Source organism: Peromyscus californicus, unplaced genomic scaffold (assembly GCF_007827085.1).
Source record: "Peromyscus californicus insignis strain IS unplaced genomic scaffold, ASM782708v3 Scaffold_14__1_contigs__length_90479793_seg_2, whole genome shotgun sequence".
Classification (NCBI taxonomy): Eukaryota; Metazoa; Chordata; class Mammalia; order Rodentia; family Cricetidae; genus Peromyscus; species Peromyscus californicus.
This window is the reverse complement of record NW_026294436.1, coordinates 49188549-49204849: the sequence shown is the minus strand read 5'-3', so window position 1 is coordinate 49204849 and position 16301 is coordinate 49188549. Positions and strand designations below refer to the sequence as shown.

Genomic DNA, 16301 nt, shown 5'->3' with positions numbered 1-16301 from the left:
CACACAAAAGTGACAAGGAAGCAAAGGATGCAATTGTGCTGAAGACCTGAAGGACGTCAGGCATGGCTGATGAAAAGAAGCAAGTAAGAGCCAGATCCTGCAGCTCCTGTAACACATTAAGGATTCTGGGCTTCATCCTAAGGATATACCAAAATTACTAAACATTTCTGGGGAGGAAAAGTATCAGGAAAAGAAAGGCATGAAACAGGACAATGTTTTGTAACATACAGAGATTAGAATCACATTTTATTTAAAATTACACAGGATTACACAAAAGTAAACAAATAAGGAGAAAACGATATATGTAGAAAGAAAGTTCCAACTAAAATGATAGCTACCTGTGCTAGCTATGTTGTGCAACTGGGACAGAAATAAGAGGAATGATTAGAGATACATTTAGAGAAGAGAATCAGAGTGGTACTTAATAACTGACTAGACATCGGGACTAATGGAGAAAAGGAATCAAAGATGGGTTTGGCGATCCTGCACTGAGAATGTCAGGGATAATGTTGCCAACATCTAGTAAAAAGGCTGGGAGCTAAAAGGGGAAAATAGCACTTTTGGTTTGACACTGGTGGAGCTCAAGCTGCCAATGACAGTCTAAGTACAGATATTCAGTAGGAGGCTATAACAGAGGCCTAAGCTTGTGTCTTTATTGGAGGCATAATGTTAGAAATTGCCACATACGGCTAATTTCTAAAACTGCAGACTGGATACCGGAACTTGTGCATGGACATAAAATGAGAAAAGAAATTCAGATGGAGATGAAGAGAGGGTCTGAGAAGTAAAAAACACAAGTCAGGAAAGAAAAGAAAAGCTATGCATGCCAATAATGATTTACTTATTACGTATCTATGCATGTGTTTCTGTGGGTGGGTGTGCACGTGTGTGCAGGTCACTGACAAGCTTCTGTGGTGGGTGTGCACATGTGTGCAGGGCATTGACAAGCTTCTGTGGTGGGTGTGCACGTGTGTGCAGGTCACTGACAAGCTTCTGTGGTGGGTGTGCACGTGTGTGCAGGGCATTGACAAGCTTCTGTGGTGGGTGTGCACGTGTGTGCAGGTCACTGACAAGCTTCTGTGGTGGGTGTGCACATGTGTGCAGGGCATTGACAAGCTTCTGTGGTGGGTGTGCACGTGTGTGCAGGGCATTGACAAACTTGAGGGTCCTTCTCCAGGTGCTGCCTATCTTGTGTCTGGAAACATGGTCTCTTACTAGAACTCGCCAAGCGGCCTAGGCTGGCTGGCCGGCATCCCCACAGCCTCCCTTGTGCTTGCACCACCACCCCAGGCTTTCTCTTTTTAAAATGGGTTCTGGAAACCAAGGTCAGGACTTCATGGCTGTGTGGCAGACATTTTACTGACTGAGCTATCTCCCCAGCTCTGTACCAGTAAGCCGTAAGTGAGCAAATTTACACGATTCACAAAATACTCTTCTATTATGGGGAAGCCAACAAGTTAAATTAGTACATATTGAGTAAAGATATTTTTGGTAAGTCAAAGTTGCTTATAAGAGATAAAGATATAAATATATAAGCTTTATAGATAGATATAATAAAGACATAACATATAAAACAGTCTAAGACATATATTTCCATGTTGTATTTTAGGATAATACCTTATACAACCATATACTTTCACTAATAAGGTCCATCAAAATTATTATTATTATTATTATTATTATATTTTTATTTATTGAGGCTATAATTACATTAATTTCCACCAATTTTTTCTGCCTCCAATTCCTTCCATGTCCTTTCCTTCCACCCCAACACTCTCTCAAATTCATGGCCTCCTTTTCTTTAATTCTTATTTTGTATACAGTAAAGTGAGTAAATTTTTATTTTAGAATCTGATCTGCAAACTACGGTTTTACCTACTTTCTGTGTTTGCCCCAGATAGCTATAAAAAGGACACACAGTCAGCACAGTCAAAATCAGTAATTTTTGTTGTTAGCAGCAAACAGCTTGAAAACAGAATTAATTTAAAACACTATTCTATTCCAATTATCATGAACAATTATAGTAATGTGGTATAATATACATGAAGAAACTACATAACACTTTAAGAATTGAACTGCTGGCATGTATCATGTCCTCCCCAGAGGGCAGGTCACAAACCACAAATGAGTCACTAATGAATCTTTGAGTAAAAGATCATTAACACGTAGTAATGTTGTACTATAAAAAAACTCTAAGCCAAAAATAAAACGATCTTAATTTACTGGATATATATTTAACAGATTTGCTATCAGCCAATTAAAAAATAAACAAATTAGCAAAAAATGTGGACGACTATCCACTAATTAATGTAACTATGTTTTCATATTATAATTCAAAATCTTTTACTGCTATCTTCCTTCAGAACTTTTAGTAATATGAAACTTTTTATAATGAAAATTTATTACACTGAAGCAATGCTTTAAGAAGGTAAACTATTATAACAAATATTTACTTCAAATTTAGCCTTTGAAGTATAAAAATTACCCTTGAAAAATGAGGTTGCAGGTGACATATTTAGAAGGTATGGGTTAAAAAAATAATTTCCTTGCTAAATATCTTGTAGAAACAATCAGATATGCTTTTTTAAAAAAGGTATGGCTTGAAAACTTTATTATCCCATCCATAAAACTGAGAAAGAATTTAAGTATGAGTAAAATGTATCCTAACAGAAAAATCACTGCTTCATCCTAATAAGAACACTTGCATTTTAAAGCACTCAAATTTCAAACCAGCTTAATTCAAACTCCAAGAGCCACAGTGCAGTTGTCTTTAATTTGATTGCTACCCATGGCACTTCAAACCCAAGGGTAATTACTGACAACTAGGAAATATTAAAACTAGATTTGTTCTGTTTTAACTGTCTGTTTTCATCTTTTACTAATCTAACAGGAAAGCACTAAAAGGTCTTCAGCCTGGGCAATGAAGAAGCAATAGCGTTCAATCAGACAAGTCCCATATTGAGTATCAGATACCAAAGACCCAAGACTGAAATCACTGTGTCTAGACTCTCTGGCACCTGACTTCACTTATTTACCAGTGACCAGAGGCCAACCCCCACAGCTCTCTGTATTCTCATACACCTCTGCCACCCCACCCCCACAGTCAAACATCTTTGAATGATTATGCCAGAACTGTGCATGCCGCAGGAATCTCTTCTGACTGGCTACTCCCTAGCTCTCCTGTTTGAAGTGATGTTCTGGTTTCTGAACTCAGCAGATAATGGCAGCAAGAGCAAAGAGGGCCGTCAGAAAGGACGTTTCCCAGCATTCAGCTAAAAAGAAGCATGCAGATCAAAGTGGGGCCAAGCAGGCCAACCGCGGTGGAAAACATGTGGATCCCTCTGATGACTCCTGCATGCTGTTCTGGGGCGAAATATTCAATAACACTATGACATCACTACCTAACCATGTACTTTGATTGGCCATTCTATTACCAATAAATACTTTTATAAGCATCTGGATGGCATTTGCACCTATTTAAACAAAACATGCAGCTCAGAGGTCTAAATAACAATGAACTGTTAATGTGTACTTTTAACTATTATTAGACTACAACCATTAACTCCTGGTTATCCAAATACGCTTACCTGAAACAATTCACCCACTGAGCCCATTAAGATCATACATTAAAAAAAAAAAAAAAAAAGATGACCTGAACTCAATTTTGAGGAATAATGACAAATAGGGGAAAGAAAATGAGAGCACATTGAATAATTTCAGGCAATAAAGTACAAAGAAAGCAAAGCAATGCAAGATTGGATGAGATTATGAGGAAGACTACATGCATAATCACCTACTCTGAACATTTGGTATTTTCAGAATGTGAACTCTAACCTAATTACAAGTTTATCCTGTAAACACATAGAAGATACTGCACTATGAATGAGTCAGAAATGATGAAAAAGACTCACATTTTACTACAAGTCATACTTTATTTATAGTCTAGATAGCACATATATATGCCATCTTATGTAATTAAGAATATAATCATATTAAACATTCTCTCTGATCACTAAAATAGATATGAATCATTGTGAGCCAATGTATTTCTGCCTTCAGAGTTATTACTGTCTTCTCTGAAAAATTCAGGTGTAATACTTTAAGACTTTTATTTTTAATCTTTAAAGAAAAATTAATGTCAATAATTAGAAAAGAACAAAGCTCACATTGACCTGCGGACACTGGCACGGTGACAGGGTCACTCTAATACATAGGTCAATGGGTATGCTGCCCTCAGTAACTTTAAAGCCCACCGGAAGCACAAATGCTGCCCCTGACAGGAGTCCATTTTTAGTTTCTGAAGGAAGTATTCTATTTTTATTTAACTTTTAATTTGCTTTCTATTATTCTTTTATTTTACAACAAACAATGGATGGCAACAAAATCACGTCAGCTTTTACTTAAGTATGTCAAAATTGGACAGTGCAAAATCAAAGTTACACGTTTCAATGGTACTTAAGGAATAAATATATTTTAGACTATCACTTGGTTTTATTAAAATGTTATCTTAATACTAAAATGTTTCAAGATATTTACAATATAATTTGGTATACTGAATCTCACTATTTCTCCAACAGTCAACTTTTCAGAAAGATAAAAGAGAGAACAAATAAAAACCCTAAAATTGTCAAACTTGAATGGTTTTTGGAAAATTTGACTCATGAAATACAGATGACAAATGTTTTAAAAATTTCTTCATCAACATGTGTGATATTAGAATGCTCTTTGTCAAGTATATATGGAGGAAGACTGTTTTTGAAAGGATGGGGGAACTGTTGTATACACCAAGTTTTAAGTTGCACTTACAACCATCTCTAAAAATTACTCTAAACAGGCTCTTTTTGAGTCATTTACATTGAGATTATACGTTCTACAAGAACAGGAGAACTCCAAATTCAATCTTCAATGTAACAAGTTTTCCACCTCTTCCTGGTTTGTGTTTATTTCTCTTTTTAAAGTTATTTTTAAAAATCCAAATCTGGATAAAAAGTAATTCTTTGAGAGATTTTTTTTTTGGATGCTTTCCAACTAATATCCTGTAGTCAATGAAGGTCAGACATTGAAGGAGACTGGAGAAGGAACACCCTTTGAAACTACAAAGCAGACACCTCTGGAAGCCTTGGAGCCAGGCTGCAGTGAATCACCTGTAATCTCCCCTGGACAGGGCTACTCTGTTACTGTAAACATGCTGGACAGCTTGATCACACTGCGTGGCTATCAGCTGACACAGGTCACCACTGTGAGGACATGTCCTGTTGATAAGATGTGCTGTGCTGTCATTGAAGGACGTCTATTTGCTACAAACACTCACTTTACCCACTAATGAAAGAGGAACAAGCCTTTGAAATGGCACCATTTTTTAAAAGCATGGAAGGAAAACGTTAAAATTCTTGAAAAGCAAAATTTTAAATTCTGACTCACTAATTTAGAGTGAATAGAGGGACAGTCAGAGTTGATGAAAAGAGAAATCGGAGCCAATTTTATTAGAACAACAAGAACTGTGTAGCAGGAGTGAAGAATTACTTTATTAAGTGTGCTCCAGTCTTGTTCTCAAGTGTGTTCACAGCCTCTTTTTTATTTTATCTACACACGTTCTGAATTTTCTTTTGCTATTTAAAAAAAACTTTTCCATAAAAATACAGTAAAAAGGTCAGTCAGTGCTGCAAGAATCCAGGATTCACATTACTGGAGCTTCATTACTGGCGACTAACGGATACAAGAGTGAGTCCATGAACGTACAGTCCCTGAGAGTGTAACAGATTAAAAAACAAGTCTACATCTTTGAGACCTTCAGACCTAACGTATAAAATGTATCACACAGATGAATAATAGAAAACCATTCTTGAGAACAGCACTATAACAACCAAAGAACCTGGATAAGGCATTTGGCCATCACAGAGTGCCAAGTACTTAAAACTGTTAACTATAAACAAAATTAAAAAGCAGGGAACAAATGTGGGCAACATTTGTAACATGGCAGTTAAAACACTACAAAATCAACCTTCTTAATCAATAATATTAATACACCACTAGAAAACTGAATGAAAACTATACTAGAATATAGATGCTAAACAGATGAAATATGTTCACCTGCACCAACGTTCTAGAAATGCAAATACATCAAAATTTTGAAGCACCACATTTTTAGAGAAATAATGATAATCATTATTGTTAAGGGTGAAATGGTGGCTGGAAATACAAACATCCTTTATAGAAGGTAACTGGGTCAATATGCAGAGACTCAGGGCTCGTTCCTTTTGACCTAGGTATCCACCTGCTATAAATTACAGCTAAAGAAAACTTAAAGTGCATAAGCACACGTGACTGCAAAGATGTGGACAAGCATTCATGATGAATTTTATCATGTACTTATGTATGCTGATGCTTTTATGCAATAACCTGGGAAAATCTGAGTATATAATTTAATTGTGGTCATTAAGCACAATATTGTATGACCTTTAGAGACAGTTTATGAAGAATATTTAACTATATGGTACACTTATGATCTATTCAGTAAATAGCTCCACATATGGGAAACTTATATGTGATATAACTCAATATATTACTACTTTCATAATATACAAGGAGGCTGGAGAGATGGCTCCGAAGTTAGGAGCACAGGCTGTTCGTCCAGAGGACATGTGTTTAATTCCTAGCACCTACACGATGGTTCACAACTGTTTGTAACTCCAGTTCCAAGGGATTGGACACCCTCTTCTGGCCGTTGTGGGTACTGTATACATGTGGTACACAGACAAATATGCAGGCAAGACTCATACACATAAAAAATAAATGGAACCTCAAGAAAACGCAGGAGAATGGGTACAAAGGAGTTGTTTATCAATGGGGTACGGATAATCGGTCTGTATTTGTTGTTGCTGTGACAGACATCAAGCACTCTAGACAAGGGTGCTGCCACTAAGCTATATGCCCAGTGCTAATTCTGTACTTCCAAAATCTGTAATAAAAACCGTACTGTTAATGTTAAGAAGCATTTTAAGAAACAGGAGACAAGAGTGAAAGTACTGATAATTTATTTTTTAAAAAAGATTTGTATTTTTTTTTTAAATTAGGTCTTTGAGGATTTTGTACAATGTGTTTTAATCATATTCACCCACTTCCCCCAACTCCTCTCAGGCCCACACCCCATTCCCTATGAGCATAGTTCTTAAATGCTGTCCTCACTTAAGCCTCTTACCTGTGGTATGCAGTCAGTATATGCAAACATTGATTTAAAGCGGTCATCCATGCTTATATGGTAAAGCACACACATTGCTATTTGTTTGTAGTTTTCATTGCCTGGGATAAAAAAAAAATGATGGTTACAATGATAGAAGCCATATATGTATATATACCATACTCAAGTTAGTGAAGTTATATACTCAAAACCTTTAAACTGCTAAATCAAATATTCATGTAAGTTGATCAGGAAAACATTTTGAGATCCTTATTTCAAATCTGAATTCTGAATCACACTTATATTAATTGTGAGTTGCTGTGGGATGGTCTGTATGTCAAGTGTGTTGCTGATTGGTCAATAAATAAATCACTGATTGGCCAGTGGCCAGGCAGGAAGTATAGGCAGGACAAGGAGGAGAATAAAGCTGGGAAGTGGAAGGCTGAGTCAGAGACACTGCCAGCCGCCATGATGAGAAACAGCATGTGAAGATGCCGGTAAGCCATGAGCCACTTGGCAAGGTATAGATTTATGGAAATGGATTAATTTAAGCTGTAAGAACAGTTAGCAAGAAGCCTGCCACGGCCATACAGTTTGTAACCAATATAAGTCTCTGTGTTTACTTGGTCGGGTCTGAGCGTCTGTGGGACTGGCAGGTGAGAGAGATTTGTCCTGACTGTGGGCCAGGCAGGAAAACTTTAGCTACAGTGAGTATCAAGACAGATGTCCATTTTACATGATATATTTTTGGGGAAACTAACTTAATTTCTAGAAATTTATTGTCCCCAGTAGTCTAGTATAAAGTAGACTGAGTCATTGGTTTCCCCATCCTTACAAATGAATACAAATACAAGATTAAAACAGTTGATTTGCAGTCATTATGTATAAGATATCATAAACAAGTATATTTGAGTTGGAGGTAATGAAATCTAGATCATCAGTGAATTGCTGAAATAAGTAGAATAGCATCAGTAACATAAAAAAATAAAGTTTCATCAGAAACTGCTAAAAGCCATACATTCTTTACATTCTGGGAATGTCCCAGAGTTCTGAGGTGATAATATTCTGGGCTAGGGATTTCATTCAGTGTAGAAGGCTTGCCCAGCATATATAAGTGACTCAGTTTGATTTCAAGGTTAGTATGTATAAAAAGGTAATTAATAACAATAGTGACTAATAATAATCACATATTAAACATGCAAAAGAGCCATATTTTAGACAGACAGCACAGCACTCAATCTTCAGAATAGTCTTCAATAGATCTTATCATCCTTCACATGAGGAAACTCAAGCTTAGAGAAAGTAGGTACTTATCACATAGCATTGGAAAAGTTGGGCAGAGATTTAAACACAGGTCTGTCTGCCCTCAAAATCTCTTCCCAGTTGTAATAGTCTTAAACATTTTTATATCATACTAAGGAACATTTTGCCACATAAGGCATTATTATCAGGTGCCAAGAACTTTAAACCTTATTACATGCTAAAATAAAGTTATCTTTCAAGTAGAATTATTTTAAATTGAGAAAACATATCTTCTAGAATTGATTTTAGCAATTATGACAAGGGTCATGTATAATCTCAGCTATTCCAGGAAGACATGGCAGGAAGATCACAAATTTAATACCTGGCCTACATAGTGAGTTCAAGGCCAGTCTGGTAATTTAGTAAGACCCTGTCCCAACTTAAACAAACAAAAAACAGGACTGAAGTGTAGCTCTTTGGTAGAGCGCTTGCTTTCCCTGTGTGCAAGTCGTAGTCTAACTTCCAGTTCTGCCCAAACAAATTATTTATATCAGCAATGAAAATAATTCCTCTGGATTAAAAAACAGATTAATATGATTATATGCTTTACATATGAAGACATGTAAATATTTTTACCTTAAAACTATGAATTAACAATTCAACTGCTTAGAACAGAATGTATGTGGGAAAGGTATTTTGTATTAAAATATTGAATTTTTTTTATAAAATTATAACAAGTTTAAATCTGACTGCAGAAGAGAGTATGATTTGTATTGTTTTCAGATAGGGTTTTTCTGTTTGGCCATGGATGCCCAGGCTGGCCTAGAACTAACAGAGATCCACCTGCCTCTGCCTCCCAGTGCTGGGATTAAAAGCATGTGCCACTATACCCAGCCAGTTTGGATTATTTTACGGTAAATTTCAGATCTCTTATTTGAAAACGAGAAAAGCTGAAGAAGACCTTGAAAAATGAGTGGTATGAACAAAGACCATCACATTAAATGTAAAGTTAAGAAACAGTAATGGAGGAGAAAGTAATATTTAAAATCTTAAGACGGAGGCCAGTAATCTGATGGCTGTACAAAACATAGTATTTATAACTATTATTTGAGAGCATGAATTTTATTGAAAAATATGGTATAAAATTTGTGACACTCTTCCAAGTAATATAAAAGCAGACATTCCCGATGTCAACAATTTGATATCAAAGCAATCTATAATTCATAGATTTCAATAATCATATTTTATATTTTGATATTTAATTATGCTTACCTACCACAGAAAATCATGTTTACATAGGTTTTTATGGTATATATGTGCAAAGGAAAAACGTTTTCTCAGAAGGCAGTATCTCTTAGGTTTGGCCAGACCATCCTTCCCCATTTTCTGCTCCCACCCTAAGAGACTGAGCTACTACAACATCTTCTAAATTTGAGCCCAGGAGAACTCTCCCACTCCAAAGGCCACTATCTCTTCTCTTCCAGTTATTTTCTGCAGGAAACATGGGCCGGGTGGTGTGATTTTTCTCATTAGGATTCTTGAGTTGTAAACTCCACTTAACCCACTATAGCCCTTCTATACACATGGTGGGTCTTCCAAAGGGGCACTCCTTTAAGAGTTACTTAAAGCAATTCTTCCTAATGGCATCCAAGCAAAAACAAGCTGCCAACCATTGGTACATTGGTGTGGCACTCAGGGCTCTGTAAATTTTGAGGAGAGTGGTGCACAGATGGAATATTTTGAGAAGTAGGTCTTAATAACTGGATGTGAATTAGTCAAATCTGTTCAAGTAATAAGGGTAGGTTTGAAAAAATAGCCCAGTTATTATGATTCCTTTGGTATTTACAGCTATAAACATGAATCATGATGAGCTCACTGGCTATTAAGTGTAGAGGGTATAAGCACTTTGATAGGATTTCCTCAGGAATTCACTGTTAACTAGCTGGATCATTATTTGAATGTGCTATTGAATTCTCTTAGCATTTGAGTAGCCATTCTCCCCAAATTGGTCACTCCCAGCTGAAGAGTGTTAATACCTTAACAAACTGGTCGTTAACTCTAGTAACTGATTTTGTGGGGATTGTTGCACTTACAAAGTACATGCAAGAGTTTATAAGAAGTACTGCCACCCCGTACCCCCTGATTCTTTTTAAAGAAATTTACAGCTGTAGTTCAGCTAGAGCAGCTGAAGCGGGAAGAAAATCAGTTTTCTGGACCACTCTCACAATCGATTTTTCTGCCAACTAAAGGGCAAAACACATGCCGGTCAGTTTTGAGTTTTCAATGTCTCCATTTGTTCATCTCTGAAGTGATCAGTAGAAACCCCACTCAGTCACTAATTTTGTAAGACACTGGAGATTTCCCATTCACAGATCACTCAAGCAGAAAGGTGAGTTTTGAACATTAGAATACCAACCTAAATTTCTGCTCTTGTTACAGACCCCGTTCAACACCGCAGAACAGAGTGAGAACACACATTATGAAGCCACGTTCTTAGCCAGGCTCTCATTCCCTTCTCTACCCCACGTCAACTTTGATCAAAGTAGAACACTTTGGGCTGGGTGGTGGTGGTACACGCCTTTAATCCCAGCACTCGGGAGGCAGAGCCAGGCGGATCTCTGTGAGTTCGAGGCCAGCCTGGGCTACCAAGTGAGTCCCAGGAAAGGTGCAAAGCTACACAGAGAAACCCTGTCTCGAAAAACCAAAAAAAAAAAAAAAGTAGAACACTTTGAAAAGAAAGGAAAAATAGGAACAGAAGCACTCCTATATTTAGAATAGCACAGCATTAGGTGATATTTTACCCTGAAAACGCTCCATGAATACAGCATGCTGCAAATGTCAAGTCCAAGATTAATAAAGCATCAGACTCTTAATGTCTATTTACAATATAGTATAAAGAAAACGCCACAGGCTATACCAACCTCTCAGAAATTATCTGCAGCAATTATCTTCTACAAAATATCCTAAAATGCATTTAAGATTATTATTGAAAATTATTTTTCTGGTATTGGGGATTGAATCTAGGACCTCGGGTATGCTGGATAAGCATTTTACCAATGAGCCACATCTTCAGTCCTAGAACATCTTTAGATTTCCATATAATTTTATGCTTAATTTATTATAGTAAATATACACAAATTACAATTAAATAGATTTGGTTTAAACTGGAATTTGGACAAACTAACTTTTAAGACTGCAATTCTACTGGATGGTCCTTTATTTTTTAATAGACTTATTGACAGCAGATATATGAGGACTTGAACAGATACAGCACAACAATTCTAAAGCAAGAGTTTAGTGGGAAAACAAAGCGTCTATATGTTACCATGATCAGTGTGAGAGTTTAGAAAGAGTTCTGTGGTGAAACTGCTGTGTTCAGCTACTTACCACAATCAGAAGCAAAACTGAAAATCTACCATTAAGCTAAACATTAATTTAAGCTAATTATATATTAATGACTATTTCAAGTACTCTAATATTCAAAACTGATAAATTTTCATTCCTTTAAATATGTTCAACTAGTTCTTTTCAACATGTCTTCAATTAGTTTATTACCTTGTTTATAGATTTTTATTATGCCCCGAGAATACGATAGCAACTTGTTTGTAATAAACCTTACAATATGGCCGACTTCAGATAAAAATGATGAAGGCCAAAATAAGGCCCTTAACAAGGACTGCTTTCTAGCTTAGAGTGCACACTACCCACTTAATGTGCTTTGGCCAAATTTCACCATGTAGGATGGAGACACCCCAGGCAATATTCACACACACAGTATTGGAACCAGCTGGTGATAGAAGAATCTTAGGAAAAAAGGCTCCCTGATTTAATTGGGAAAACAGGGGAAGCATAAATTGTCCTGCCATTCCTAACTTCAAGCCTCTCGATATGGTTCTACTCCAGCCTGAAGGAGACATGTGCTTTTTGTTAAAGCGCTAGCCACATCTGACCCCTATTGGCTGCTCACTTGATCAGGTAAGAAAATGTAGGTTTATTTACAGGATAAATGAGGCCTATTAAAATTGAACAATGCAGTAGTCTATGAGGAGCTACACTCTGAAACAGATGTGTGAAATTCCCTAACAGTTTGGTAATAATCAGGCAAAACCAAGTTACTCTTTTTTTTTTTAAATTGACTTTAATTTTCTTAAAAAAAAAAACTATCATAAAAACAAACTAGTCTCAAATAACTAGATTGGAAAACATTAATTTGACCATTTTTCAGTTTTTAATAAACAAGTAACTCTAAAAAAGGCTACTCCCAAAGCACTGTTGCTCTTTCACAAAATAGACAAGTTTTATTCATTCACTTATGATGTCATTGGTAAATTAAAAATTAAACACACACACACGTATGAATTTAACTTGGTGGGAGAATTTCAAAGATGGTTAGAACATGACTTTGACAGCTTTCTTTAAGGCAGTATGACAGAATGGTCATAAGAAATAACATTTGATGTCTATGTGGTCAACATTTACAGTCCAACAGTACCTTCTGTTGATCTCCAACAATAAGGGGAATAAGGTTTGTCTAAACTGGAAAAGTCAAACATCTATCATTTAACTCCTGACCTGGATTAATTCCCTCCATGCTGATGAACTCTTTCTACAATGCAGTAAAGTGCTCTGAATCCTAGAACACTAAACACAGTCCAGGAACAGTAAACCAGGCGGTAGTGTCACCCTCAAACCCGGCTCTGCGACTCCTCATCGAGGGAGACCCACTGAACTAGTTAGGAACCCTGGAAATAATGTCTGCCGAGGAAGGCTGCGTTCTACCACCACTCTCACTGAAACTGCAACAGGCTCAGCATAAGCCTCGGAACCTAGGCATCCCAATAAAGTTAGCCGTGCACAAACCAACCAATAAATGACTGCCTAGTTACAGATTTTAAACTTCAAAAACCAAGGTTTGTGCCCACAGAAATTTGATTAAAGATTTAAATTATGAAGAAAAAGAGAGGGGCAAAACCAGTCACTTTTCTGGGTGCAATGAAATATCCTGTGATCCAACTTATCGAGCTCTGTGGCTGGAGGTCAAGCCAAGTCTAGGCAGAAAGCAAAAAACACTTCTGTATGTGTGAGTGCCACAGCTGGAGCAGAGGTGGTGTGACCCTGATGTTTAAAGGAGAATATGTCTGAGTTAATTTTTTTGAGTTAACTTACATATAGGTTCATAAACAGGTGAAAATGCTTAGTAAATGCTAGTCTCAAATTATATGAAATATGAATCTTATTCTTCAATTTTAAGAGAAACATTCAAATTTTTGCTTATAAATGAGTTAAGGGTATCCTGGGGCATTAGTTAAGTACTGTAACTTGTAAATATTTATTTCTTATTTTTAACTATGTGCATCTGTGTCTATGTGGGGTAGTATGCACAAAAGGGCAGGTGCCCAGAGCCAGAGGCACAGATCCCATGGAGCTGGTGTTACGGGCGTGTGGGCACTGCCTGACATGGGTACTAGGAATGGAACTTGGGTTCTTTTCAAGAGCAGTGTGTGCTCTTAACTACTGAGCCATCTCTCCAGCCCCACTTTTGAACAGTTTTAAAGAACATGTGCTAGCCAGGCAGTGGTGGCGCATGCCTTTAATCCTCACACTGGGGAGGCAGAGGCACGTAAGTTCTGTAAGTTTGAGGCCAGCCTGGTCTGCAGAGCAAGTTCCAGGACAACCAAGAGAGAGACGGGGAGGGGGGCGCACAAGCCTGGAATAAACGTCTTATTTTATGTATTTGAACAGTGCTACCTGTGGGCGAGGGCCATGCTTTTATTTTCCTCCCACTGTGTTACGGACCAATATTTTAGTAAAGTATAATAAAAAAGAAAAATTTAAAAATATACACAAAATAAATGTAAAATATTGTTACTACATTTAGGACATGATATTTTACTGAGTCAAACTGCTGTATGTGTACTTTTAATTCCTGGGCTTACTCATTAAAGACCAGTTATAGATTAAATCAAGCATTGTTCAGTGGCCCACACTTGGAATATAACTCCTGTCCTTAGTTACGCAATCATTAATGGAAGTTATGTGAGTGAAATGAAGGTACTCTCCTAATGCTAAGGAAGGTAGAGACAGGATGAAAATGGTTTGGGTTCTACCAGATCTCACGGTGTTACCACCACCCTCCCTTCTCTTTCCTCATCTTTATCACAATGAACATTTGTGGGGCTTTCAGTTACAGAATGAATGTATAGCAATTTGCACATCACATACTCTGAGCAATCTTTTGGGATAGGTCTTACTTTGTTTCCTGTTTTCTAAAGAAGACAAAAAGCTGAGTGAAGATCACCTGACATACCCAATGTCACTCAGTCACTAAAGGGCAAAGGGGAGGGAAAGCCTATCTCTTGATGTGTGATTCTTTCATCCATTTACCTATCTAACCACACACCAAATACTGACAGCCTACAAAGTGCCTGGCCTTCTTCTAGGCCCTGGGGACACAGAAGTGAGGAACAGTGATAAAACTTTATTTTCATGAAGCTGACAGTATTTGAGCCCTGAAGGGCAGTGATGATGGTAATCACAGTTGATAATGCAGCAAGAAAAAACAAGATAATTATATAAAACATATAACAAGAAGTAGAGAGAAAAATAAAGCAAGAGCAAAGTGACATCAGGATTCAAGGTTTAAAAATGTCATTAAAATTAACCAGATACTGAAGCATGAGGAAGACAAAATAAGCCACACAAAAAGAGTAGGAATTGACACTTCCGGCAAAAGGGACAAGAACCAGTAAAAGAGGAGTGCTTCCTGTTGAGTTTAAGGAACAACCGAGGAAGCCAATGTGGAGGAAGGGAGAGAGAAAACACCAGGGGATGCAATAAAAGAAGTGAGGATGCGGTGCACAACACAAGCATCCTTGGAGGACAGTTAATGGCTCTGACTCTCTGAGATGTGTAAAGTTACTGGAGGTTTGCGTTCTTTTTTTAGATTTTTGTGTGTGAGTGTTTTGCCTGCTTTTATGTATGTGCACCATGTGTGTCTGGTACTTGTGGAGGTCAGAAAAGTGTGTTGGATTACCTGGTACTGGAGTTACAAACAGCTATGAACCGCTATGAGAGTGCAGAGAACCAAACCTGAGTCCTTTGCAAGAGCAATAGGTCTTATGAACTGTGCCTCTCTCCAGCCCCCAGTGGTGGGTTTTGAGTAAAGAGGAATTTAACCTAGTTAACTGGATTACTCTGCATGCTGTGTTAACAGACTGTAGGACAAGAGGGGAAAATCAGTGACCAGTGAGAATGCAACTGCTATGTTAAATGAGGAGAGAGGGTTGTAGCTGGGACCAAGGTCGTAGTGGTTCTATGTTGAAAAGAGAGCAGTTTAGATGTAGAGTGGGAGAAAATAAAGGAGTCAAGGACAAATGCCTCAGTTTGGGCATATTTAACTAGAAAGATGGAGTAACATTTGCTGAAATGAAAAAAAACTGAAAATACTGAGTTTGCTGAAATGAAAAAAGACTGGAAATACTGAGTTTTATTCACAGGTTGGGTAGAGAACAGGAACTCGGTTCTGAACTCAGTAAGCCTTCAGTGCTAACAAAGCTTATAAATTATGACATCCAGAGTAGGGGCATCAGAGAGCAGTCTGGTACCACGTATTATTTTCCTTAGATCCAGGGTCATCCTTACAGGCAGAGTATTTAGATGGAATGGACAAGTTACCAGAGGAAGAGTACAGCTAGAAGATAAAGGCCCAGGTAAGAACTGAGCTGCACTCTGACGGGTGCAGACTGGCAGATGAGGCGGAAGACGGAGACTGGGCGTGGCTGGGAACTTAGAGAGCAGGAAAAGTCTGAAAGTGGCAGATCCTGGGAAATAATGACAACAATTCAGGGGGAGGCCACTGCAGACATGCTGTCCAATAGCTGAG

At 37.5% G+C, this 16301-nt stretch overlaps 1 protein-coding gene across 3 annotated transcripts in view; it reads right to left on the bottom strand.

The window, feature by feature from the left end:
* Kifap3 (kinesin associated protein 3) overlaps positions 1-16301 on the bottom strand; it is a 133884-nt gene that overhangs the window by 64822 nt on the left and 52761 nt on the right. For all 3 annotated transcript variants that reach the window (XM_052737429.1, XM_052737428.1, XM_052737430.1), the window contains exon 11: positions 7199-7299. In XM_052737429.1, coding sequence (XP_052593389.1) covers positions 7199-7299 — 101 coding nt within the window. The remainder of the gene's footprint in view (positions 1-7198; positions 7300-16301) is intronic.